Source organism: Cydia amplana, chromosome 3, assembly GCF_948474715.1.
Source record: "Cydia amplana chromosome 3, ilCydAmpl1.1, whole genome shotgun sequence".
Classification (NCBI taxonomy): Eukaryota; Metazoa; Arthropoda; class Insecta; order Lepidoptera; family Tortricidae; genus Cydia; species Cydia amplana.
Genome location: NC_086071.1, coordinates 16,764,076 through 16,790,433, shown reverse-complemented (window position 1 = coordinate 16,790,433; position 26,358 = coordinate 16,764,076). Strand labels below are relative to the sequence as shown.

The 26,358-nt window shown below is 39.6% G+C and overlaps 1 protein-coding gene across 3 annotated transcripts in view; it reads right to left on the bottom strand.

The window, feature by feature from the left end:
• LOC134662745 (teneurin-m) overlaps positions 1-26,358 on the bottom strand; it is a 333,160-nt gene that overhangs the window by 211,482 nt on the left and 95,320 nt on the right. For all 3 annotated transcript variants that reach the window (XM_063519017.1, XM_063519020.1, XM_063519021.1), the window contains exon 3: positions 19,440-19,637. In XM_063519017.1, the coding sequence (XP_063375087.1) occupies positions 19,440-19,637 (198 nt within the window). The remainder of the gene's footprint in view (positions 1-19,439; positions 19,638-26,358) is intronic.

Below are 26,358 nucleotides of genomic sequence, written 5' to 3'. Positions count from 1 at the left end.
TTGTACTTGGGTAAGTTACAATACAATACTCGTAGATCGCTTGCCGGTGTCTACGCGTGTTGTGGATAGTTACCCTCTAAACTCGTTATATGTATTACGCAAGTAGTAAAGTATGGACGATATTCTCGATTGGAAGTTTTCAATACATTCGGTCAATACGTCTCCTCGTTAAGCGCAATACAATACGGCAAACAAGCCCAATCGTTTACGTTCGCATTCAAATATGGCCGCCCCGCGTATTCCGACATGAGTGCTGCGTAACGAGCCTTCCACCCGAACGCGGTGCATCGAAATTCAAAACCATCTCATTATCATTCATCAACAAAACTTCAGCCGAATGCAGACTAAACGTCTGAATAAAACATTTTTCTAGACAATCCTCTACGAAAATTACACTGACGACTGCCGTCCAAGCCGATTACTACCCACCGTAAAAAACAAAACATACCGCCGAGCCTTAATCCAACCGTCACGTGATATGCAACTCTATCTCCTGAACAGAAAAGCCCCCTTTGCATCACACCGGTATGCTAATGGCCAGTCCACAGGTGAGCAGAGCATCTGTTTGCTCATGTTGTGAAAATATAAAGTTTTTCCCAATAAATAATGCAATACGGTGCGCCTTCCCGGTAGAGCAAAATAGCTATAGAATATACAAGTGGGTGGCGTGTTTTCGTTACGGGATTATTGTGTGGATAGAACTAATTCGACGAAAGAAGATAATATTTGTAGGAGTTATGAAAACATTCTGGTATCGGAAGTAATCCCGCAGATGTGACTTGCGACTTAGCTGCCACGGGAGAAATGTGCGTCCGTCTATAGGCTTTTATTGTGTTCGGAGTTCGACGTTAATACAATTGTCAGTTCCGTTCCTTTTGAGGCAAGGTCGGCCGGGATATTTCTCGTGAACAACTTGATAAAATTAATATGGTAAGTTGAAGTAACAAAGTCTTTGAGGCGTATCATGAAAACTGAGTTATTCGCATAAAGTGTAGATTGAAAAAAATTACGTACAAGACGAGTAAGTTAGATGGATGATGTAGACTGCCGTTACTATGAGCTTTGTCGCTATAAATGCAAAATTGAAGTGGCAGGTGCACTAGCGAGCGAGTGAACTTTCGTGTTCACCCTTGACGTAGGGCCGCCATTTTTCATACAGCTCTTCATTCCACTGTGTTACCGCTCCGTTAGTTTCAGTTTCATGGACGTTTATCAAACACAATCATCTTACTTTACGACCACTACAAAAAGCAATCAATTTATTTACCGTTCCCGTCCAAGCCAAGTCTGCGTCTTAAATCGTTCTCTAGGTTATGGCCTACGTGATCGAATTTGAGTGTACGCGTTAAAGACACGACCCGTCTTTACTACCGTCGGTTCAGCAGATTGTTATTATAAACGGAAGGTTTATTACGGCTCCACGCTAAAAGGCCGGCTGAATTTCCTCGCTCCTCCGTAGAGAATCATAATATTTTAAATAACGCTCTGCGTAGTTTTCATGAAGGAGATTACAGAGAAATCATAAAATAAGCTATATTCTCTTAATATATATGAAGAGAACTTAAGAAGCTCGATTGAAAGGATATTGCTTAACTTTTATTAGAACTTGAAAGGCTTTACTTTTTGTATTTTCGAAGAGACATGTACCTAACGGCAAAATAAAGCAGCTTTCCAACAATATCAATTGAAGGCGTGCACACGAGGCTTATTACAATATTTACGCGTAAGACCTCCCCGCAAAGTAAACAAATATCATGTAAGATACTTACCGTCGTCTTGCAGCAGGATAATCCCTAACGTGACTTGGATATTTTGATGTTTTACCGGTGAAATTGGTTTTACCTTCAGAAAATATTAAGGGGCTCGTTAGTGCTCGTAATTCTGGATGATACTGGGTCTGAAGTCTACTTGAGGAGTGAGATAGACAGCGACCAAAAAGCCAAACAAACCGAACCCAAAAAGACCAAAGATTTATAAGGGATATTGATCGTCTTAGGTAGCTATTGACAGGAGGAAATGGGCTGTTATTGTTACACCGGAAGCTGATTACCCTTTGATTCCAAGACCCTTTTAATAACGCGTAATGTGGAATACAGGATCATCTAGTTCAGCAGTCTGCAACCTGCGGCCCGTGAACCTGTCACTTGCGGCCCGCGAGCCTCCCTGGCTATTTTGTATGTAATATTGACAAACGACAATGTCTGATAAAGTCATAAATATTAACAAAGTACGGCCCGCGTCAACTTCATTAACTACTTTGTGGCCCTTGGCTGCTAAAAGGTTGCCGACCGCTGATCTAGTTGGTCTACAAAAATACCTAAGAATCTATAGGAATTAATAAAAACAAATTAAAGATTTATTTATTTACGTACAGCCAGACCTGCATGTAACATTTCATTTCGACCTATTGTTTAAACAACAAAAGCAGCGGGATGAATTAATTCGTTAACACAAAATTCAACACTCACATTTCATAGAAATGAGCTAGTTCCGACATTTATCATTATCAAGTTTAATTAATATCAAAAACCACGTGTGGCTGGCAACAAATCGCGCGTGTTGCGTTTGACGCGAATGCGGGTGGCAGCAGGCGTGTCTCACTCCGCGATTTCGTCGCTTTGCTACAGGTAGCTAAAAGTACATCCGTTCGGCCCCAATTTTGGGGAAAGTCATAAGCCGCGCGTGGCGCTGTCGCCACCTAGCGGCCATATCTGTGCTGATCGTAACAGACGCGTTTTGTTAGAGAGTGAGTCTTCTGTACTTAGTACTGTTATTTATTCTGTGGTGGCAGTCGTATTGCGTTTTGTGATGCGTTTACGAGTATGTTGGCTAGAGGGTTGCGTTGCGTTGCGTATCACTCATTTTATTCCAACAATAGAAATGTACGTTATTTTATAGTTGGGTTTCGATATGTCAAAAAGTTGTGTGCTTACACTATCTGAAAGTGTTGCACTAAGTAATAGCCCAAGGAGGAGATACATCCAGAAGATGTACTAAAATATATACATAAGTGATAAATTGATAATACACATATATCTTTTAGTACATCTTACCACCTCGTTTTCGAAAATTATAAGAATCAGGAACTAAGTACTAAGCTTGTTGTCAATGGCTTTCGAAGCAATCTCGGTTAACCAAATTTTAAAAGGCCTTGTTGAAGTATAATATAATAGAATTATTCGATCTCCTTTATTTTCCTTTCTCTTTTCACAATACTATTCGAGTACACCAAGTCGAAAGATTAACTCAATTTTTGAGCTTCGGGTGTTCCTTTGTAAAGGAAAAAGTAATAAATATATCCGGCGAGTTTTAATGGAATTTTCGGAAAGCGAAGAGTACCGCTTTTTATTGTTGTATGAATTATGCATAAATTACGGTTTGGAAAAATGTGGAGCCCAGTTAGGGTTGCCAGGTGGTCGGGATTCGGCGGGATTTTCCCGATTTTTAGCATGTTGTCCCGATTCCCGACAAAGTGAAAATTGTCCCGAAAAACAGCTTCACACTATAAAACAATAATTTCAAGTTCCGAACTGTCGTCGAGCGAGCTAGCGACTCGCGTCGAGCCCGACAGCGCGCGCGCGCGGCGCGCGTGGCGAGATTGGACAGAGCAGCTGACGTAGTGCCAATAATGTAAAATATCGTTGTTTTTAATACAATTAATTTAATTTGAATGGTTTTTTTTTTCCCGACTTATCGCCCAAAAACCCGATAATAGCGCCTTTCAATCTGGCAACCCTATGCCCAGTGGCTGTTATGAATAAAAATAAATTGTACACGGAAGGTGTTCGTGTTCTTCTATTAAAAGTTGTGAAATCAAAGTTTTCCGTCCCCGGGGATTTCGAAGGGCAACGAATTTCTTGAATCTACATCGAGTTAGTCATAAATTTATGTAAACAACGGAGGCATAGGTAGACGGAGTTGTGGGAACCGGGAACTTAATATCTTTCACGTAGAATATCGATGATAAAATGTGCTATTATCTATGAAAAGGGACCTTATTGCCGATGGCGCTTACGACACTGACATCGATAAGCAAAAAACGTAGTAGTTTAAAATTGGGGATTCTGGCACATGTTTAGTTATTTTGATTCCCAATTTAGCAATTAAGTTTCTTTGAATACTGGAACAGTCAATGTTGCTGTCTATCCAATGCGGAGGTCAATTTATGTTATGTGACGCTGATGAACTGATCAGTCATGTTGTGTTAGAAAACTTAAATCGGATTTAAAGGTCCCTTTGTAGTTTTTTATAAATAACTCTTAAACGGTGACCTGTAGCAAAAATGTTCTGATACATAAGTAATCTTCATAAAATTGTCTACATTAAATATTCTGTACACTTTTCGCTGGGATCAATATTTAAAAAAATATTTAAGGGCGAAAGTTAATTATAATCAATTGTTAATATTTTTTGTTAATAACTCGTAAACGGTGGCCTGTAGCAAAAAATGTTCTGAAACATAAGTAATCTACATCCAATTTTCTACATTAAATGTTCTATAAAAAAATTCGGTAGGTTCAATATTTAAAAAAGTATTTAAGGGAGAAAGTTAATTAATGGGGAAGTTAGTGCACTGAGTTGTCCCTTTTGTCCCAGGCGATGCCGCTTGACACAATTGTTCCTTGGATCATACTTAATTGATCTGAAGTATTAACCTGGATATTAACTTTTGACTTCCCCCCAAAAAGGGAGAGGAGAAAAGTGGTTCCGGCGGTACACTGCGCTCTGTTTGATATAAAGCCGCAATCCGATGATTGATTGACATAATTGTTCTCCCAGAAGGAGGTTCGTGGGGTATTTGTCTTTGGTACGGTCGTATAGAGGGCGGCTGGGTGACCTCCAGAAAATTCCGACTTTTGGTCTACCGCTTCCGGTCAGAAAAATGTTTGATGGCCCGGCCAAACGGTCGGACCTAGGGGGGGGGGGGTGCTCGACCAAATGTCATAGAGGGACCCTGGCAGTTTTTGACGCCGCCATTTTTTTTTTTTCAAAATGGCCGATTTTTTTTTTTCAAGTTTGTCCTAGCGCGCTGAAATTTTGGTCACGGAAACTCGGAGTCCCCTAGATTCCTATGAAAAATTCTTTTTTTGAAAAATGTTTTAATCGCGGAAAAACTGGGCACTTTTATTTTGTATGGCAACTTTTAAACGGTGCGTGATAGGTGGGGGGTGCTCGACCAAATGTCATAGAGGGCCTCTAGGGAAATAAAACTGCATTGAAAAAAATTCAAAATGGCCGACTTTTTTTTTTAATTTTTTGAAGTTGGTCCGAGCGCGCCGAGATTTGGCATGGCAGGAGATAGAGGCCTCTAAATTCCTATGAAAAGATTTTTTTTGGAAAAAACCCAAGATGGCGGAAAAAATGGCAATTTTTATTTTGTATGGCAGCTTTTAAACGGTGCGATATGGGTGGGGTTGCTTGACCAAATATCATAGAGGGCCTCGAGAGAAATGGAATTGCATTTAAAAATTTTCAAAATGGCCGAATTTTTTTTGTCAAGTTGGTCCGCTTGCATAGCGCGCTGAGATTTGGCATGCGGCTGACTGACGAGTCAAGCAAAATCCTATACAAAAACTGTGTTAAGCGAGCCCGAAGGGCGAGCTCCAGGCTGGGAGGCCGAAGGCCGACCCCGGCGGAGGGCCAAAGGCCCGGAGCCTTTACACCGACTCCCAAGCGTGCAACCCCCAGTAATTTAAAGCGAGGCCGAAGGCCGAGCTGCGTGAATGCAGCGCTTCCAAGCGTTCTACCAAGTCAACTGTCTTGATAAGCGAGCGTCGGCGAAGCGTCGAGGCTCGCGAAGGCCGAAGGCCAAGCTCCGCGTAGGGCCGAAGGCCCGAAGCGTTACACGAGAGGGGGAAGTTGGAGCTTAAACACGACCCAATAATAAAAGTGGCTTAGACAAGCGAAACGGCGGGCCGAAGGCCGTAGGCTTCGCCGACGCTCGCTTATCAAGACAGTTGACTTGGTAGAACGCTTGGAAGCGCTGCATTCACGCAGCTCGGCCTTCGGCCTCGCTTTAAATTACTGGGGGTTGCACGCTTGGGAGTCGGTGTGAAGGCTCCGGGCCTTTGGCCCTCCGCCGGGGTCGGCCTTCGGCCTGCCAGCCTGAAACTCGCCCTTCGGGCTTGCTTAACAGAGTTTTTGTATAGGATTTTGCTTGGTTTCTCAGTCAGCCGCATGCCAAATCTCAGCGCGCTCGGACCAACTTGAAATAAAAAAAGTCGGCCATTTTGAATTTTTTTAAATGCAATTCCATTTCTCTCGAGGCCCTCTATGACATTTGGTCGAGCAACCCCACCCATCTCGCACCGTTTAAAAGCTGCCATACAAAATAAAAGTGCCCAGTTTTTCCGCAATTAAAACATTTTTCAAAAAAAGAATTTTTGTTAGGAATCTAGGGGACCCCGAGTTTCCGTGGCAAAAATTTCAGCGCGCTAGGACAAACTTGAAAAAAAAAATCTGCCATTTTGAAAAAAAATGGCGGCGTCAAAAACTGCCAGGGTCCCTCTACGACATTTGGTCGAGCACCCCCCACCTAGGTCCAACCGTTTGGCCGGGCCGTCAAACATTTTTCTGACCGGAAGCGGTAGACCAAAAGTCAGAATTTTCTGGAGGTCACCCAGCCGCCCTCTATACGACCGTACCAAAGACAAATACCCCACGAACCTCCTTCTGGGAGAACAATTATGTCAATCAATCATTGGATTGCGGCTTTATATCAAACAGAGCGCAGTGTACCGCCAGAACCACTTTTCTCCTCTCCCTTTTTGGGGGGAAGTCAAAAGTTAATATCCAGATTAAGACTTCAGATCAATTAAGTATGATCCAAGGAACAATTGTGTCAAGCGGCATCGCCTGGGACAAAAGGGACAACTCAGTGCACTAACTTCCCCATTAATTAACTTTCTCCCTTAAATATTTTTTTAAATATTGAACCTACCGAATTTTTTTATAGAACATTTAATGTAGAAAATTGGATGTAGATTACTTATGTTTCAGAACATTTTTTGCTACAGGCCACCGTTTACGAGTTATTAACAAAAAATATTAACAATTATAATTAACTTTCTCCCTTAAATATTTTTTTAAATATTGATCCCAGCGAAAAAGTGTACAGAATATTTAATGTAGAAAATTTTATGTAGATTACTTATGTATCAGAACATTTTTTGGTACAGGCCACCGTTTACGAGTTATTTACAAAAAAATATTAACAATTGATTATAATTAACTTTCTCCCTTAAATATTTTTTTAAATATTGTTTCAGAACATTTTTTGCTACAGGCCACCGTTTATGACTTATTAACAAAAAATATTAACAATTATAATTAACTTTCTCCCTTAAATATTTTTTTAAATATTGATCCCAGCGAAAAAGTGTACAGAATATTTAATGTAGAAAATTTTATGTAGATTACTTATGTATCAGAACATTTTTTGCTACAGGCCACCGTTTACGAGTTATTTACAAAAAATATTAACAATTGATTATAATTAACTTTCTCCCTTAAATATTTTTTTAAATATTGATCCTAGCGAAAAAGCGTATAGAATATTTAATGTAGAAAATTTTATGTAGATTACTTATGTATCAGAACATTTTTTGCTACAGGCCACCGTTTACGAGTTATTTACAAAAAAATATTAACAATTGATTATAATTAACTTTCTCCCTTAAATATTGATCCTAGCGAAAAAGCGTATAGAATATTTAATGTAGACAATTTTATAAAGATTACTTATGTATCAGAACATTGTTACTACATGTCACCGTTTAAGAGTTATTTATAAAAAACTACAAAGGGACCTTTAAATCCGATTTAAGTTTCCTAACACAACATCAGTTCATCAGCGTCACATAACATAAATTGACCTCCGCATTGGATAGACAGCAACATTGACTGTTCCAGTATTCAAAGAAACTTAATTGCTAAATTGGGAATCAAAACAACTAAACATGTGCCAGAATCCCCAATTTTAAACTACTACGTTTTTTGCTTATCGATGTCAGTGTCGTAAGCGCCATCGGCAATAAGGTCCCTTTTCATAGATAATAGCACAAATATGTATAACAGGCTACTGCAGGTACGTCATGTCTGCATAAAACTTCATATGCATGTCCACACTTAAGATGTTATCTAAATGAAGTGTAAAATACATACTCAAACCTGAACCATTGACTGCGGTCAGCCATTTTACGTATGTATTACTCTTTAATGGATTTTCACACTTGGCATTACTTAAGATTGTAATTTAGTTATGCAAACGACATTGTTCATAATATGTATATGATTAACATACATTTTAAGAACTGGTACATTGAATAATTTTACGGTTTAGACTCACTTGTTGTCTAACTGGTACATTTTTGACCTATAAATAATTGTTTGAATCTCTATCAGATTTGTCAAGGAAATAAGATTGAATGTTTTTACGTAATAAACTGTATTCTTGTCAATGCATTCGCGTGATGAGCATAGGAATATTATCGTCAAAGCCGCAGGAGTTTATTTGTCACCGTACGCAAACAGAGGGCCTACCGCGAACCACGTTAGACGTGTTGCCTCTCCGTCACACTTGTAAATTCGTACGTAAGTGTGATAGGGAGGTAACACGTCGAACGTGGTTCGCGGTAGGCCCTCAGGAGCTTGTTTGTGTCCGTTTGTGCTCGTATGGAAGCAGAGCTCTGTAGGGCTAAGATGGCCGGCTCTTTATCATTTGTCACCATGGCTATCACGTTCTAACAAATATGTAAGTGCGAAAGTGACGCAGAGCATGACAGGTGATAAAAATGCGACCATGATAGCTGGTCTGATGTCGTAATGTGGACTGAGAATGGCCGCCGGCGCCTTGATTGAAAACTTTCGACATGATTCAGCCACGTCATTCTCTTTAGTATGATTGGCGCTAATACATGTGTAATTCCAATACGGGCAATAAATTAAACCAATAATAGAATTTACCCGTTTAATCATTAATTAAGAAATCTTTTTAAGTAATTAAGCCCCGTAATATTTTTTTTTACATGTACCGAGCAGCAATGTACTTACTGCAAACATTAGGCCCACTTGCACTATTCACCTAACCCGGTTTGGTCACTCTAGTTACCATGGCTACTAATAGGAGAAAAAAAGTGTCCCAAAATGTCCATACATTTTTCGATCTTTCCATACCGTGACCGCCATACAAAGTCTATGAAAAATGGTAACGAGACATAAGACGACATGACATTAAGAGATACAAGCTTTTTATTGTAACTGCCAACAACTGCCAGTTGACAGTTAATTTAAATTGCTCGTATCCCGTAACTTGTGTGGTGTATTACATTGCGGGCCGAATTATTTTGTATGGTTATAATTTTCATTGCATTTCTAAGCAAAATCTATATCAATATACTTTTTAGGTCCCATGCTAACCACCGTTTAAATATTCGCCTGTATTGGTTTACACACGTATGTCAGCCTATAAATAGCATTAACGGTGATTAAAATGTGGTTGCCGGTAGAGCTTTTAGTTGTGTTGTTCAAATATCGCTCTCTGTACCTAATCCTCCTAATTGTGCCGTAGTAAACAATTTGGCTGATATTTTCCTCGACAAGGGCACAATAAAAGGCAACATTCCTTTGTAAATTACTGATGAATTTGTTTACAATAAAGGCAAAATTCAATATTAGAAGTTAATAAATAACGTTCTTATAAAATTGAGGAGCAGATTAATAAGAACATTAATTTTAACATTACCTTAGGTATTTAAGGACCGAAACAAAACGGGCTTAATTAACAAAATTTGCCAATACACTGTTTCTTTGAGAACGCCTCCATATTTAGGTTTCGCTGGCAAATGCCTACGGCGGGATGGTGTAAGCTAGCGGCGATCAGCGATTTGAGATAGATACGTACATTTGCTTAAAAAAACCCATATTGGGATATTTATTGGTGATATTATTACCATTATTCCACCATTCCATTCCATATTCGAAGCTCTACAACACCAAGAAATAGCACCGAACTATATAAAGCTCCTACAAACCATTTATTCCAAAAGCACAGCCGCCATAAAACTTCAATCTTCTGGCCAGTCCTTCGATGTACAAAGAGGAGTCAAACAGGGAGATCCGTTATCGCCGAAACTCTTCACCAGCACTTTAGAGCACGTGTTCCGAAAACTTGCGCCGCGTTGGGGAGAGAAGGGCTTGATAGTCGGGGAGAGGAGGCTGACCAACCTTCGCTTCGCCGACGATATAGTCTTGTTTTCCTCAACTTCATCCGAGTTACGTCAAATGCTAGAAGACCTTAGCAACGCAAGCCTCGAGGTTGGACTGAAAATGAATATGTCAAAGACCAAGGTCATGACTAACAGCACAAAACGTGGGATTGAGATAAACGGAGAACACGTCGCATATGTCCAAGAATACCTTTATCTTGGCCAAATAGTCTCTTTCCAGGCGCGACAGGAGAAAGAAATCCAAAGACGCACCGAAAACGCCTGGAAGAGCTATTGGTCAATGAAACACCTGATGAAGGGAGACCTACCTCTATCACTCAAGCGTAGGCTCATGGACATGTGCGTACTTCCAGTTCTCACCTACGGTGCTCAGACCTGGTCTTTGACGGAAGCTCAGAAGTCCAAACTCGGGGTTTGCCAGAGAGCTATGGAGCGCAGCATATTAGGTGTAAAATTAAGGGATCGAGTCCGAAACACCACGCTGCGCTCTAAGACTCGAATAATGGACGTAGCTCGGAAAGCGGCTAAGTTAAAATGGGACTGGGCTGGTCATGTCTGCCGAATGCCTGACGACTTGTGGGCCAAGTTAACCACAGAGTGGGAGCCCCACGAGTCTAACCGGGGAGCCGGCAGGCCTAGTCGGCGATGGCGGGATAACTTGGACTCCTTCTTGAGAGGCTGGCCAGATATTGCACTAAATAGAGACGAGTGGAGGAAGAGGGGGGAGGCCTTTGCCCAGCAGTGGGACACAGTGGGCTCTGAATAATAATAATAATAATATTATTACCAATTAAAAAACGAACGTAAAAGAAACAGAGGAAAAATAGCTATTTGACACGATGAGCTCTAAATGTAAAAGAAAAGATATCATTACTAAATCAAACGAGAACCAAAATGATTCACACAAAGTCATCCCCGTTAACGCTTGCCGTTTAAACCTGTAGTTGTAAAAGCGGTTCCCCGGGTGGATGTTTACTACGGATCCCTGCTCCTTATCAGGGGCGCACAGGCACTGCGTCTCAGCGTATTTTTGTTAACAACTTCTTTTGAGGAATTTTCAGCGAGCTACACATTGTGCGGACGGAATTTGATTTTCTTGTTATCGGCTTAAGGGCTGGGAAACTTTTAGTCTGCCAACAAACACGACGCCAAATCGTGTGGATCCTGCGAAATAACAACGCCAACTTTCTGATGGGACGGTACTTTAATTTATATTAGAGGAGATCACGTAACACGGCACTAATATACGTGGATGACTTTCCTCCCATCTAATACTAACAATAGTAATGATACGAGTACATTTCTAGCTGTCACTAAGCTCATTAGGGACTCCCGAAGAAACCCGACTAAAGCCAAAGTGTCGAGTAATGCATTTCCTCATTTCAACGTTAGAATTAATCTACAAACTTGTCAAGTGTGGCCTAAACGATATATAACCCTCAAAAAGTTCCAAAGCCCCCCTCGCGAAAAAACCGAACACGGTATCTGTATTAAATAGACAAAGTTTTTCCCGACGCAGGGACTTGTAAAATATGTTCTATGTCAGCGTCAAAGAGTCTGCCTCGGCGGCATTTATAAGTTTACCGGGGACAAGGTACGCCGTTGCAAGGCGCCAAAATTGCCACTTTTCGTTATATCTCCTCATTCTTTTGTTGCATCCTCGTATCTTGAAGACGTATTTTTCTTTATAACGATTATTTATTGCTGCTACAACAGCGTTCGGAATAGAGGCGGTGAGTGACGCAGTTTAATAAAAAGCTTTTTTACATTTTGTTCTACCTGCTTGTTTTCTGTAGTAGTCGTTTCTTTCTCGTTTAAAGTTTAAATTGTAGAAAATATCACCTTTCTAAAATCACTTTGTTTTTTTCTGTAGTGTTAATAGTACTAGGTACCAAAGAGAATATAAAATATTGATGTTGATAAGAAACCAAGCTTGCACTATCTCAGACCTTTACCGGTGAGTTGAAATATTGAACCGTCTGGCTTCATTATTTATACCAACAGAACCATGGTCCCGGTGAATTTTGCAAGCGATATTTTATTCGTTATTCGAATCGACAGGATCGACCGAATCCGGGCCTTTGTCTTCGATAAAATACAGGCGTTATCGGCGTTCGTTCGCTGCACAACCGACGTTGCGGTTTAAAGTTGCTAACGATACAGAAGTAGTGTAAATTTCATTCGGCAGCGTGACGAGCGTTCGCGTTTGCGTTACGTCTATTTTTGTATGGGATTTTTAACAGCGCGCCAAGCGGAACGTTTTGAAAACTCAAAATCCCATACAAAATGACACTTAATGCAAAAGCGTACGTCACGTCACTGGTTCGGCAATATCGTCGTTAGAAAGCTCGGTAGGTTATTAACAATTTGAGATGTAAATACGTTCTTTAGTTGTTTACATACAGATAATACCGAACTGATTAATTGGATACTAGGCAAATTCTTCTGAATACACATATTAGTATGTATAAAGTAATACCGCATATAGGAAACTATACTCATATAATTATACTTAGTGAATAGCTAAACTGTTTAGTTACAACATATGTACTGTCCTTATCACCGCCATACAAATCCGGTGCAGTTGCTGATTAAATAACACAAACCAAACTTTTGCATTACATTAGCGGAACGTTCCAGACAATGGCGCCGAGTACAAAAGACGGTGAGAGACCAGAAGAAATCGATGGGTACTATCGGAAAGACGCCGAAAGCTGTCCCCGTAGCGACCCGATATTTTCATCTAACTTTGAAGATTGCCCCCGCTCGCAAATTGTACAGGAATAGGGCCCTATAATGGGATTGTAGGTGCGATTTTCTTCCGCGAGATGAGCCAGTACATTCTGGATAGAAAAATAACGTTTCGGAAATTGTCGGCAAGATTTATCGCTGTGCGAGGTGGTAAATTGTTTCTTGATTTTGCTTCGAACTTAGAGGGGGCTATTAAGCTGCGGGAGTGTGTATTTTCTCCGATTACAGCGAAATACGTCGCGAAGATTTCTTGTAAAATCACGGGCGATGAACATCGATATTACTTGTAGGTGGAATTGCGAAGACTATTTTTGATCGACTCTTGCAATGCATAATTTGTTGATACAAACAGTAGGTAGGTATTCATAAACATATAATGCCATATTTTTATTAAGCCATGTATTCATTATAATACTTTTTGTAAGTTATCTACTTAATCCGTCTTAAAATTACTTTACGGTTCAACAAAATTTATATTAAATCTTGAATTAAAAAATGGCTAACTTTTGTCCTTATTTACAACTTGAAATAATGCCAATATTATTCTGACCTCGATCCATATAACCAAATTTACGTTTAACTTAGCTAAAGTTCTAGGACTTAACCATGTTATTATAGCGCTGTTCTGAGCTCGCTTCATCACTAACCGAGAAACAAATACAACAACACGAGTAGACTAAAAACAAACAGATTTGCTGAGCAATATCTCTCTGTTAAAATATCTGCAAGAAAAACATTTGTAATCCTTTTTTAGCCGTTAATAATTTAAATTGAATAATTAAAGAAATCACTTTAGGGGGGAAAATGTAATAAAACGACACTTTCCAAAGTTGGATTAAAATTATTGATGGGCTTAAAATAATAAAGGTCATTACTGTCAGGTAATCGAGTTTGATCGCTAGTGGTCGCGTGCACCGCGGAACGGCGATTACCGGGACCTTTTCACATACCTACAACGAGATGAAAAAAGAATTCGGATGGAATCAAATTTAATCCCGATTATACGAACCAAATAAAGACTGCAAATTCAAGGTTATTAAGCCTCCATTTCTCGGGGCTGCGAGCCTGCTGAGGCCAAAAAGATTTACATAAAAAGAAACTTTCCGTCTCCCAAATTATGATTCAATTAGTATTAAAGGATTGGAGTCTCAAAGGACGGGTACTTTTTAAAGGCCCGTCGGGTCGGCTGATACGAGACTCCTTTGTGCTTTCGAGCAGACTAAGGCGGTTGTAGCTTTGTGGCGCGGGCGAGGTATCGACGAATAACAAACCTTAATACTTACAAGGGGACAAATGGAATAAGCGATGAAAGACTCGGATCGGGAGGATAGTGCGAGCGCCGCAGCCCGCTGGTACGTTTTTAATTTGAGCTGAAGTTGTACTACGAAAGGCAAAGATCCTTACCTCATTAAGCAATACGATTCATCCGGCGTCCTAGGCTTAACAATGGATTGTTACGCTCAATGTACTGTAACAATCATACCTATTAACTTTCCTTTTCAGATCTCCCGAGATATTACACTTGATCTAGGTGGGTATTTTCGCCTGTCTTAACGTTGCGGAAGTGTAAAATAACACGAGTCTTCATCAGTCAAGTCTAATGCTAGGTATTTGTTACACTCAAACCCCCGGCAGCGTGGATTAGGTGACGAATTCTACATTTTTTGCCGCTTGTCACAACCCTGTGATTATTCGTTCCGCCCGTAAGTTTGAGATATTCGTCTTAAGGATTAAGGGGGTGCCATGAGTGAACGAAATTTCGCGGAATGCCCTTGATGGATGAATATGGAAACCTTCATTCCGACGTTCCGGGGAGTAAAATAGTATAAGAGACAAGAAAACACGCGACGTTAATTTAATGAGAATATATTTCAGGGAAGTTATTTTCGTATCGGTATTTTTATACATACTCCGAATGAGGTGAGTTTTTCAGTTTTATTGCTAAGCTGATATTTCCCTTTGAACAACTCAGTACATAAAAAATTATTTGTACTGTTCACGTACGAGTCAAGAATAACGTAATTACTGTGTAATGTTATCAGCGTTTCTGTTAGCCGCTATTAAGTTTTATTTTATACGACTAGAACAGCGCCGGGAGTGAGACTGCATATGGAATTCAAAAAGACATTCACTCATTAAACAAACACAAATAAAAATTAACGAAGCGCTGCCATATAAGTTAACGAATTTCCGGCTTTCATTATGAATATCCCACGACCGAAACACAACCTTATGCGTCACATTCTAACGAGCCTGCGCGTCGAGAGGAAAGACAAGGACAACTATTTATTGGCCACTTTAGTCGAGTAGAAAACCATCTATCGCTCGACAATCCGTCACAAACATGCGTTTAATAGCGGCAATTAAAGGGGACACTCGTCCGACCAAAATATCGTCACATAAAAATGTCGTTGTTACCGCGTATCAAATTGTTTAACACATTCGACAGTCGCGCTGTCGTTTACGACTTGTCGCCCGTTTACGACGGTCATTCGACCGATTTGTGATTTCAGTTTACATTCAAATTTAGAAACGCTCGATCGTAAAATTATGACACGGAATATCAACCCATCCGCATTATCACAATGATTTTCCAAAAATTAATTACGCCGAGTTATTTAGGCAAGCACGAAGAGGAAAATGCTACCATAATGACCCTTAAAATTTATAGCGGGCACAAAGCTAAACAGGATCACATCACTTACCGAAATTAACGTGCGACGCAAAATGAAGTCGGCGGGCGACCCAAATTAAAGATTAAACGTCGCATCCTTTATTCCGATCCAAACATCGGAGGAATATGTACCAGCCGCAAACAAAGGGTAAGGCCGAACAGACCACGGAACGACAAATGTCGTACTAAATGACAAATAAAAGCCGGTATAGTTTAAATTGGGACCCAAAAACTGAATGTAAACAAACACCGGACCCAAATTTTGGTGAGAAAGTTTACGGGGCAAAGGAAAACATTGAAAACAGGCGGCTGGATCGAAATTGTTCATTTGTATAACAAGTTAACAACTATCGTTTTGTTGGAGTTGGGCATAAAACAAATTGCTATTAGCAATGCAAAGGTCGACCGGCTGTGTTTGGAAAAGCATTACAATATAATAATACAATAAATTAAGTAGGTACATACCAATCATTGTAAATATTAGTAGTAGAAAGCAAATATGTATAAGACAAAGGACGTCAGGAAGACAGAGTAAAACTAATTAAGCAGTCTAATTCATGGAATCAAGCAGATATTAGCTGGTCGGAACCAGATGTCACGACGTTTAATACGAATTTCGCTCGTCCTAACGCAATCGATTCTAATCGAGCACATCTAGAGAATTCCAATTAAATTGCATTCAATGAAATCTAGAACGATTATAGAACGGTAGGCAAATTAAAAGCGAGTCTCGGTTGGATTTCCTATCCAATTTTCATGCGGAACGATGCGATAAAAATCTATTACGTAAGCGAGGCCCTCTGCCTCTGTGTCACTGGGCCCACAGCCAAGGACTAGAAAGGACTACGTCGCGTTTCCAGTAAGCATGTTTTATCCCGTTTTAATTTCCTGCAAGTAGCTGCTATACATAAGAATAAAAATTGTTATTACTTGGTTTTGTTAAAAGCTCTTTTGTAAAATCTTTTCTTATCTCCAATATGTATCATTGGAGTATCATTGTCATGATGACAAAAAAGTAGGTATTAAAGTTCATAAAACGTAATAAAATTATTGTCTTTAAATAAATATTATGTATATTTTTAGGCAAATTTTAAATACAATCTTACAAGGTATTTTTAAAACTTTTACTTGCCATAAACGTTTAGTATAATAGTAAATAAGCTGTAGGCTGTGTACCTGCACCTGGACATTTAATATCTCGTCATTCATATTAATGTTTGGGTTTTCGTAAAAGAAATGTTATACTAAGTTTTTATGTCGCAATTCGCTAAACGATTTTTTTTTTGATAAGCATCATAACACTTAATACAATATTTAATCTTCTAGTCCGCACTGACCTGCGATCATGAAGCCCAAGCAAACTTACATTTAACAAAATGATATCATTCAAATTCATAATTCCATCATAATTGGTGAGCCACCTATCCGAGTGAGCAAATTATTTCTCTCGGTGCCCTCATGGTTCAATTTTGGAATCGCTCGCTTGCTCGGGTATCAATATTAACACGACAGGTTAAAACATTCACCACACGAACACGAGGAAAATACTAACTGTAAAGCTGGTGTGGAGAACAATTTATTAGTTTAATAATAATGTTAGTATGTCAAGACAGTTTAAATTCTACGTACCTATCTACAAACAAAGTGTTTAATATCTCTTCCAGTGGCCCCAGCTCTGTGCTGTGCCACTGCGACATAATGTGATTCCAAAGCTATCACATGGTTCATTTTGCATTCCCGCAAACACTTTTAGCGTATCCTCTTCGGCCTTAAATACGTGAGAGCAGCGTAGATACTTGTTCAAAGTCAAAGCGATTGCTCTGATCTCTTTGACCATGAATTGGTGTATAAATTTTAACCACTAGTTGAGCGTGTTGAGTACAGAGTTTAGGTTAGAGCAAACCTAACAACGTGAATTCACTCCTACCAGGGGTAGCATTCGAACTTCAAAATTATATCAATTCCTTTTACCTATATTTTTGAAAAACATGACAAAATTAGAAAAAGTACGGAATAATCCAACAAGTACTCAACGAAGTATCAACTAAAAGAAAAGCGACGAATAGGTAGGTAATAAAAAGCACTCTAAATTCATTTAGCAGAGAAAATATTCATCACGGAAGCCAATTACCTAGTTTTAAATCTGCATATTATGATCTGAAGATTTTGTAGGACATACGGTTATCACTACATAGTATAAAACAAAGTCGCTTCCCGCTGTCTGTCCCTATGTACGCTTAGATCTTTTAAACTACGCAACGGATTTCGATGCGATTTTTTTAAAGAGGAAGGAAGGTTTATGTATAATTTGTTAACCCGTGCGAAGCCGGAGCGGGTCGCTAGTATTTTATAAAATCTGATGAAAAAGGAAAATCAACAACAAATAAAAATGGAATAAGTACGAAATAAAGCAATTTATCGGAAACAAACAACGTTAAATGTAACACGAAAGTCGATACTCAAACACAAAAGTGTCGTTCGGATTTCACGTAGTAAGTGTAAACAAAAATAAATATCGAATCAAAGTTACGAAGATTTGCTATAAATGTCGACATGTGAAACAGGCATAAAAGAAAGAAAGAAAGAAATCGTTTATTTCAGGCAAGTGGCCCATACATAAATACCTTAAAACTAGCATACATATTATAAAAATATAATATCATAAGAGAATATGATTTCCACTAAACATTTGAGGAAATAGTTTTTGTATCACGCCTTCATTTTTACCATGACTGCACAATTTTTTGATAAAAAAAAAGGTTTTTAAGGTTTGTTCTATTAAACTTATCAGTTTATGTCGATCTAAACTACTCGCGTTGTCACACACTTAAATTGCCAACGTGTTACGTCAGTTATCTGATATCTGTAGCCCAAACCCACATTAAAATCCACTGAACTGGCCAGGACGTGCCCAACACTAAAATGAAAACAAGGTTATTATAAATAATATAGGGATAAGTTCTTGTTATACTTATGTAGGTTTATCACGTCCATGCTATACTTAGGGCCAGTTGCACCAACCACATTTGACAGACTGATCAACATCAGCCGGCGCGCCCCGGCGCTTTACCATAAAACTTTCCATACATAAAAATTTAGCGAACTCTTTAACGATTCGAACAGTTTGGTGCAACCATAGATGATAGGATCCTATAGAAGTGGTATATACGTGCGTACGTGAAGGACAAAATATAGGCAATGCGACACAATGATTGGTTGAATTTACTTGTTGCCCACCATAATCCTTACTAATTTATGGTGGGGAATTAAAAAAAATGTGAGACTGTGACAAGGACAAACAATAATAGCCCTTTCGCTGCTACTCCTACTGAAAGATACATAAGACTATCCCGTTCGGTTATTTCCTCCCACCCCTCATGGATTCAGTTAAAATACTAGATTCATGGGTGCAACCTTGGAGGATATAATCAAACGGAGACGCCATGTCTGTAATTTTCTGTACAAAACAGTCTGCCGATTTTTGCGGGGGAGGGGAACGTCAAATGTATGCGTAACGTAAAAATAGCCATGTCAGATAAACGTCAGTCCATACATTGTGTATGACCGTTGGCCGCCTATTTTCGACAGAGGGGAAAGCCTGTTAATGGCTACTCCGTTTAGTTGTATCCTCCAAGGGTGCAACCGACCCTTAGGGTAACATTCCATTTCTGACCGCAGCTGCACTACTGGTACTGAACGCGTCGCTTTTACTGTCAATTTCCATAGTAAAATGAACAGTAGTGCAGCTGCGGTTGGAAATGGACTGTCACCTTTAGAATGAGGCTCACCGTTGTGCACAAGCAGAGTAGAATCCCTCGCCGTGGGCAGCTCCGAGTCGGTGAGCGTGGCGTCGGACGCGTTGTCGGTGGAGGTGGGCGTGGTGGGCGCGGGCGAGTCGGACAGCCCTCGGCTGCGCGCGCGCCGCCCGCTGCCGCAGCTGGAGCCGCTGCCGCTGCCCGAGCCGTACGGGTGGAGCCGGCCCAGGCCTGCAAACAAATGTACTTTAGTTTCATCCATTTTTCCAATTGTTGCGTTGCGCCTAACCGTCTATCACCTTTAACCTTTTAACCGCCGTAGACTGATATATAAGACATACAAAATCAGGCTGAATTCGCCGCTGTCTGATAAATAAGACAAAACTTCGTGTAACTTCGTACCCCCCCGGCGACACGAGCACGCTCGATGATGTATTCTATGGCGGTTAAAAGGTTAAAGTTTGTCAAAGCTTTTTGAAATGGCAGTGCCACTATAAAAGTTATATTATCAGGTTTGAATGGATTTGACGTTTTAAACTCTGTGTAAAGTTAGCTGACTCAAACGCTCGCTTAAATTTATTGTGTGTGAAGTTTCGTTTACTGATCAGTCTACTTATCAATTGTGGTTAATGCAACTGGCCCTAAAGGGGCCACTGATTAACAGTCCGCCGGATGATATCGACCTGTGAGTTAGAACAAAAAGTTGACAGCTCCGAACAACTGACAGGCCTATATCGTCCGGCGGACTGGTAATTAGTAGGCCCCTTTAGGGCGTCCGCTAGCTGGCGCGGGTGCACGGAGCGGGCGCACGCATGCGGGTGCCATTGTAGGTAAAATCCGTCACGACTGCGCCAGTTAACGTTGCTTATACTTTTTTATGTTAACCCGCTTACCCGCTCCGTGCAACCGCGCCAGCTAGCGGACGACCTTAGTTTGACAAATTCTAAACATGCGACTATTTTGCTGTATAGATCCTACTCCAGTATGAAACATAAAATTAAAACGAATATACACATACAGTGCTTAATTCTTCAGAGCTTATTCTGATTACAAAGAGTAAAATCCAATTGAGGCAACGTTGATAATAAAATGTACAATGTGCTAAATAAATATGATCTTTTTTCTCATTATTTTCGAATTCACAAGGTATTAGGTAGGTAAGGTATATATATATAGAGAAAACAACATCAAAAGGCAAAATACACGACGCGGACCGAACGTAAGGAGATAACAATAAAAGCAAAACAAAGAAACCGACAAGGACATTCTAAACTAGAAGGCTATTATTTTCATATATTCAGATAAAAAGAGACTTCGAAATGATCCGAAATAAGAAAAGTAAAAGGAAGCGTAATTAGAAATAATAAGACAAAAGGAATTGTTCGTTACGTTATGCGTTGCTTGGTTTGTCAAGCGAGTAATTTTCTAAACTTGACACGGAAAATAATTTCTGTAAATTGACATATACATGTATTAACATGCCAGTCGTAAGAACTATTATATAATCTGTGACGCCAGTCCTAACTGGCCATTTCTGGACCACAAGGTCATAAGAGAGAAGAAGATTATGAAGAAAGTCAGAAGGGCTACCGCGGAAACCGAATTTCGCAAATTGCGGGGATCTTTCTCTTTTACTCCATTGAGAAGCGTAATTAGAGTGACACAAAAAAAATGCCCGCAATTTGCGAAATTCGTTTTTCGCGGTAGTCCTCCAGTTATTTAACACTAACAGCGTGGGAGTGCCTACAAAGTACAGGGTTTAATATTACACAGTTTCGCTAATAAATAAAGGCAATGCACAGCCCACACAAATATTCTTTAAAAGTTGTAATGCTTCACCACAAAATGACTGAAAAATCTAAGGGGGTTAAACAATTAAACATTTTTAACGAAACCTACACGGACGAAGGCGCGGGAGGAGACTAGTGGCAAATATCTATTTATATATTGACAGAAATTCTTGTGCATACCAGTAAGCATAATTGGGTTTAGTAATTACAGAGGTTTGAAATTACAGAAACAGTTCAATGAATCAAGGAAAGGTTAAAACTAAAATCGCATTTAATGTTCACGAAGAATGAAACCGACTAAGCCAGATACCTGAAGCGAAAATATTGCTTATGAAAGCCTGCTTCACAATTCCTGCAAAAAAAGGTAATAAGGAAAACCTTCTGAAAATGGCACTGAATATTTTTCTACACGTTGATTTACCTTTAATCAGTGTATACGTCTTTGATGTTTAAGAACCTTTAAGTAATGCTGTGGCTTGCTTTTGCTTTCATGAAAAATGCGATACGGAAAGCCACTCACGCTGGCGTTTTGCCTTTGCGACTTAGGCAGCCATTGTAGGTATTGATTTGAAAGAGTAAATATTATTAAGAATTCGGTTACGGTGAAGAACGAGCTGGCTGATACTTGAAATAAAAAGTATTTGTAGTACATATTAGATATTGGTGTAACTGCAATTTGCTTCATTACACGATTGGAATTTGAATGTAACTACATACCTATACAGTGTGTAAATCCAATATGGGCGAATACTTAAACGGTGGTTAGCATAGGACCTAAAAAGTATATTGAGATACATTTGACTTAAAAATGCAATGAAAATTTTAACCATACAAAATAATTCGGCCCGCAATGTAATACACCACACGTTACGGGATACGAGCTTTTTAAAGTAACTGTCAACGTTTGTTAGCAGTTACAATAAAAAGCTCGTATCTCGTAATGTCATGTCATCTTCTGTTTCTTAATGTTTGCAGTACATTGCTGCTTGGTACATGTGAAAAAAATTCATTACGGAGTCATATTAAGTGTAACTTTAAAAAACTTCTTAATTAATGATTAGACGGGTAAATTCTTATATCTGGTTTAATTTATTGCCCGTATTGGACTTACACACTGTATATGATGTTTGTGAACATTACTTTGAAGTTAAATTCTTCGTTTCGTAGATTAAAAAATATATTTTTGTAGGTCGACTGAAGTGAAGCCCCCTCTGAGTGATACCCGGAGCCGTAATCTTGTTTATTACCTTCAAATTTGCCATCGCGGGATCCCCGAAAGTATCTCATTATGGATTTTTAAACATCTCCAGCATCGCTGATGGATTTTCCTAATCCCACGAGCAGGTCTAACCGTGTGTGATCATTAGTAAAAAGTATCAGGATATAATTAAGCGAGGCCGGACGGTGAAACTTTTTAATTTAAGTCAAACATCCCAGGATGCCCATCTCAAAGGACCTGAAGAAAATAAAATTAGTTTCGACTGTACCTCATTACCGGACTCTGTAATTGAGTATGCAGACTGCATGTGAAAAGATTTTTTCAGAGCCACGATGTCAAGTAAGTTCTTTATGAGACTGCCGAAGCAGAAAGCTTTGCGCTGAAAAGATTTGAAGAAAATCTTTAAGTTTCGAAGAGATTATTAAAAAATGTTTTAAGCTGCCGCAATTTTGTTAGACCGGCATTCAGGCTTAGTCTTACACGGTAAATAGATTGCCGCCAAGAGTTTACGAGCTGCTATTAAGGTTTCATCTCGTATTCTGTGCGCGACAGGATTTCAAAAATCACCCCGGTATCCGGGAAACTTGATAATAAGCAACAACTAATCAAATAGCCGCAGACTTGTTCAATGCGATAATTAAGGATGCTGCCAACGGAACCCTTCACAAAGGAGGTCCAAACAAAAAGAACAATGAGCTCGTTAGAGGGGAATTTTTGCCAACTCCCCCCTTTCCACCACTAGAGTTGGAGGCCAGTCGCCCGGATAAGGAATGCTAATTGTAAGTGGGTTGCATAACGTTAGGAAGTTACGAAATAGATTTTTGTACTTTGCCTCCGATTCTCGAATAAAAGGGATTGTTAACCTAAATATTTATCGTAATTAATGTCTGCCGTATCAGGGATTATATTATTATGATGAGCAAAATAAGTATCATAAAAATTCATGTAAGGTTTTGACTATCAGATCAGATGTGTTTGATTTACGCAAAAATGTTTTAGTTGGGTATAAAATAATTTAGTATTTTGTGCTTGGAAAGATAAATGCCTAATTGTGTTTTTCATAAGATATAAAGTAAATTTTATATTATAATACAAATACATTTTGAAATATTTATAACTACCAAGATATTATGTAATTACTTACTTGAACGTAGCAATTACAATCCAACGGATTCAGTTTACGCAAACTTCAAGTCAAAAGAGATGTATTAAAACAATTAACAAGACACCACAAAAACAATGCAAATTAAAGAAAAAATCACTAAACTGTAAGAACATTAAAACACAATCGCTCTCGGATAAAATTAAATTCAATTAAATTCGCATATTCTGGCGAGACGTGGGCGGCGCATAAATAAAAACAGGAGTGTTGCTTCCTCTGGATAAGAGCGCAGGACGTCCGCGCGATAACGGGTGACCGCTCTGTTCGGTACTCAGTTTTTGAATGGATGCTTTAGACGTGAATCATAATGATTATTACTGTCTATAGAGATGGTTTTCGAGGAATTTTCAATAGGTATTGCCAAATAATAAACTAGAAAAAGACACAAACCAAGAGTGCACACAGGGATACAAAAAGAAAAGTAGAAATGGTCTCATGAGTCTTTTATTTTATAAACAAAACTTATAATATTATCATAGATAATATTCTCCTCACACTAGCGCAGTTCGAGTAATCGCAAATATTTCGAGTGATCTGTCACCTCCGTATTTCCATCACGAGATTTTCTATTCAGATGAACGTTCTGCGTTGTTAGTCAAGCAAGAAATTCTATTTCATTCACTATTCACGTTTGAGGACTCTACGTCACATTCGATACAATCATGTTTGCTTAGAAAAAAAATCGAATTACAACAAAATTCAATCCGACAAAATAGTGAACTCATAAATATACAATTGGCAAGTTGCTTGCGCTGCGAAATCACGTCGCCGGAGCAGCCCCGAGGAGCGCCCAGAAATAAACGGGGCCCGTTTTCCGCACGTATTGTTAGCTTCGTTACTATCCGAAAAGAAACTACAATTTGAATCCCACAAAGTAGCATAAACGAACCGTCAAACCTGCAGCCCCCGGGGAACCACTGTCACAATTTGTCACTGCGAGCAAACCACGCACCCCCGCCGGAATTTGGCTGCAATCTCGTCATTACCATATCGATCCCTGCACCGAATGTTTCACAACTTCACCAGAATTAAATTTATCGCAATGACAATTATTCGATACCTATTTACCTCACCTATGACCCTTTTCTCAGTATGTAAATCGATGCGTGATTCCTGATATTATATTCCGAGCATGGTGCCCCGCGTTAAGGCAAACGTAGAAATTTGTCACATGAGCGATGGTTCACCTACGTGTTTCTTCTCCAAATCCCAAACATAATCCTTTCCAGCGCAAATAAAACACACCTTTATTACTTTAAAGAGAAAAGCTTAAATCCTGCGCGACTGCCTTCGGGAATTTCATATTTCATGCGCCTCCGGGCCGGGATTAGTAGGCGATTTTGCATCTTAACTCCTCAATTCGAGAGTGGGTTTTCGATCACGCGGGTGCGCGCTTCCCGAACAGAGTTGTAGTTACGCAGAGTACGACTGTATGATTTTATGCCAGCAAAAGTAAAGAAGGTTGACAAATAGGTCGGGCGTGCCGATGTTCAGTTTTATTAAAATTAAAACGTTCTATCCCGCGTTAATAAAACGCGGTAAGGTAGAAAATCGCTCGTATTCAACCGTTTAGATTTACAGCGGCAACACGAGGGATAAGCCGAACATTTTTATTATCATCGCGCTAGTTTATTGCGTCTCGAGCGCAGGCATTAGAAATAATCTTCAAGGCGAGGTAGGTATTTTCTAAAACGGCAACTCTAGGGGAAAAGACGATTGTACACATTTTCACTTTACTTTTTCGGTAGTTACGAGCGGAACGGCTGTGGTGCTAAAGACTGGAGCGCGAGTAGTTACCGCCCGGAATAAAAAACGAGGGTCCGCTGAAAATTGAAAGCAGATTTTCTTAAAAACAAAGCGAGCAATAAATCCGCCGAACCTAAGCAAAACAGCCGAGCCTCGTCCACAGTCGTAACTCACTCTCAAGCGTACAATTTCACCGACAATTTATTCGACATGAACTGTAGTTGTCAAACGCTGACGTCTGCGTATCGAAAGAATAAATAATAGAGATAAAAAGGAGGCTGGAGACAACGGCTTCGGTATTGTGGTCACGTACCAAGCGGCCTCGCAAGCGCAATCTTCGGAGAAAGAATTACATTTATCCAAAGGATGAGGAAATCTCGAGTAATTCAATGTTTAGACGCCGATGAAACGCATGCAGATATATGGGGCATGGCGATATTGCCACAGCGCTATACTTTGAAAATAAATTACTTTTTCTTACACGAAAAGCTCTAGATAAATAATGTTCGTTCACGTTCAGTCAATAAATTGTTTCACACTGGATAAAACCCTCAATTTCAGTAGAATAATTCAACTGACAGACTTGTCAAATAAAGTTGTTCAAGGCGAGAAATGCAGTGATTATCTGTAAAGCTATTGGTTTGTGAAGCAATTATGGATTTATCAGAATGGAAATTAATTTCACGAAACAGCGAACTACTGGATATAATGTTGACTTATGTCAATGTTAATAGAAAATAATGTTGAGTGAATTGAATAATGATTATTACGCGGCGATCTAATAGTCGACAGTTGTGGTTAATGTCGGTACTGACAGTAAGTTGTGTCGTGAGTAACCCCAGAGGCGCAATCAAACCAAATAACTAAGCCGACTATCCTCGGAATCATCGCGAATCATCCGAACTTACATCCACAATCCCGGCTGCGAGTGTTTGTTTTTGATTTTTGTCTAACGAGACAATGGGGAAATGATGAGCACCGCGCCGTACGTCGCCTCTGGGACTTCACCCCATTCCGACACTACCTCCCCTGTAT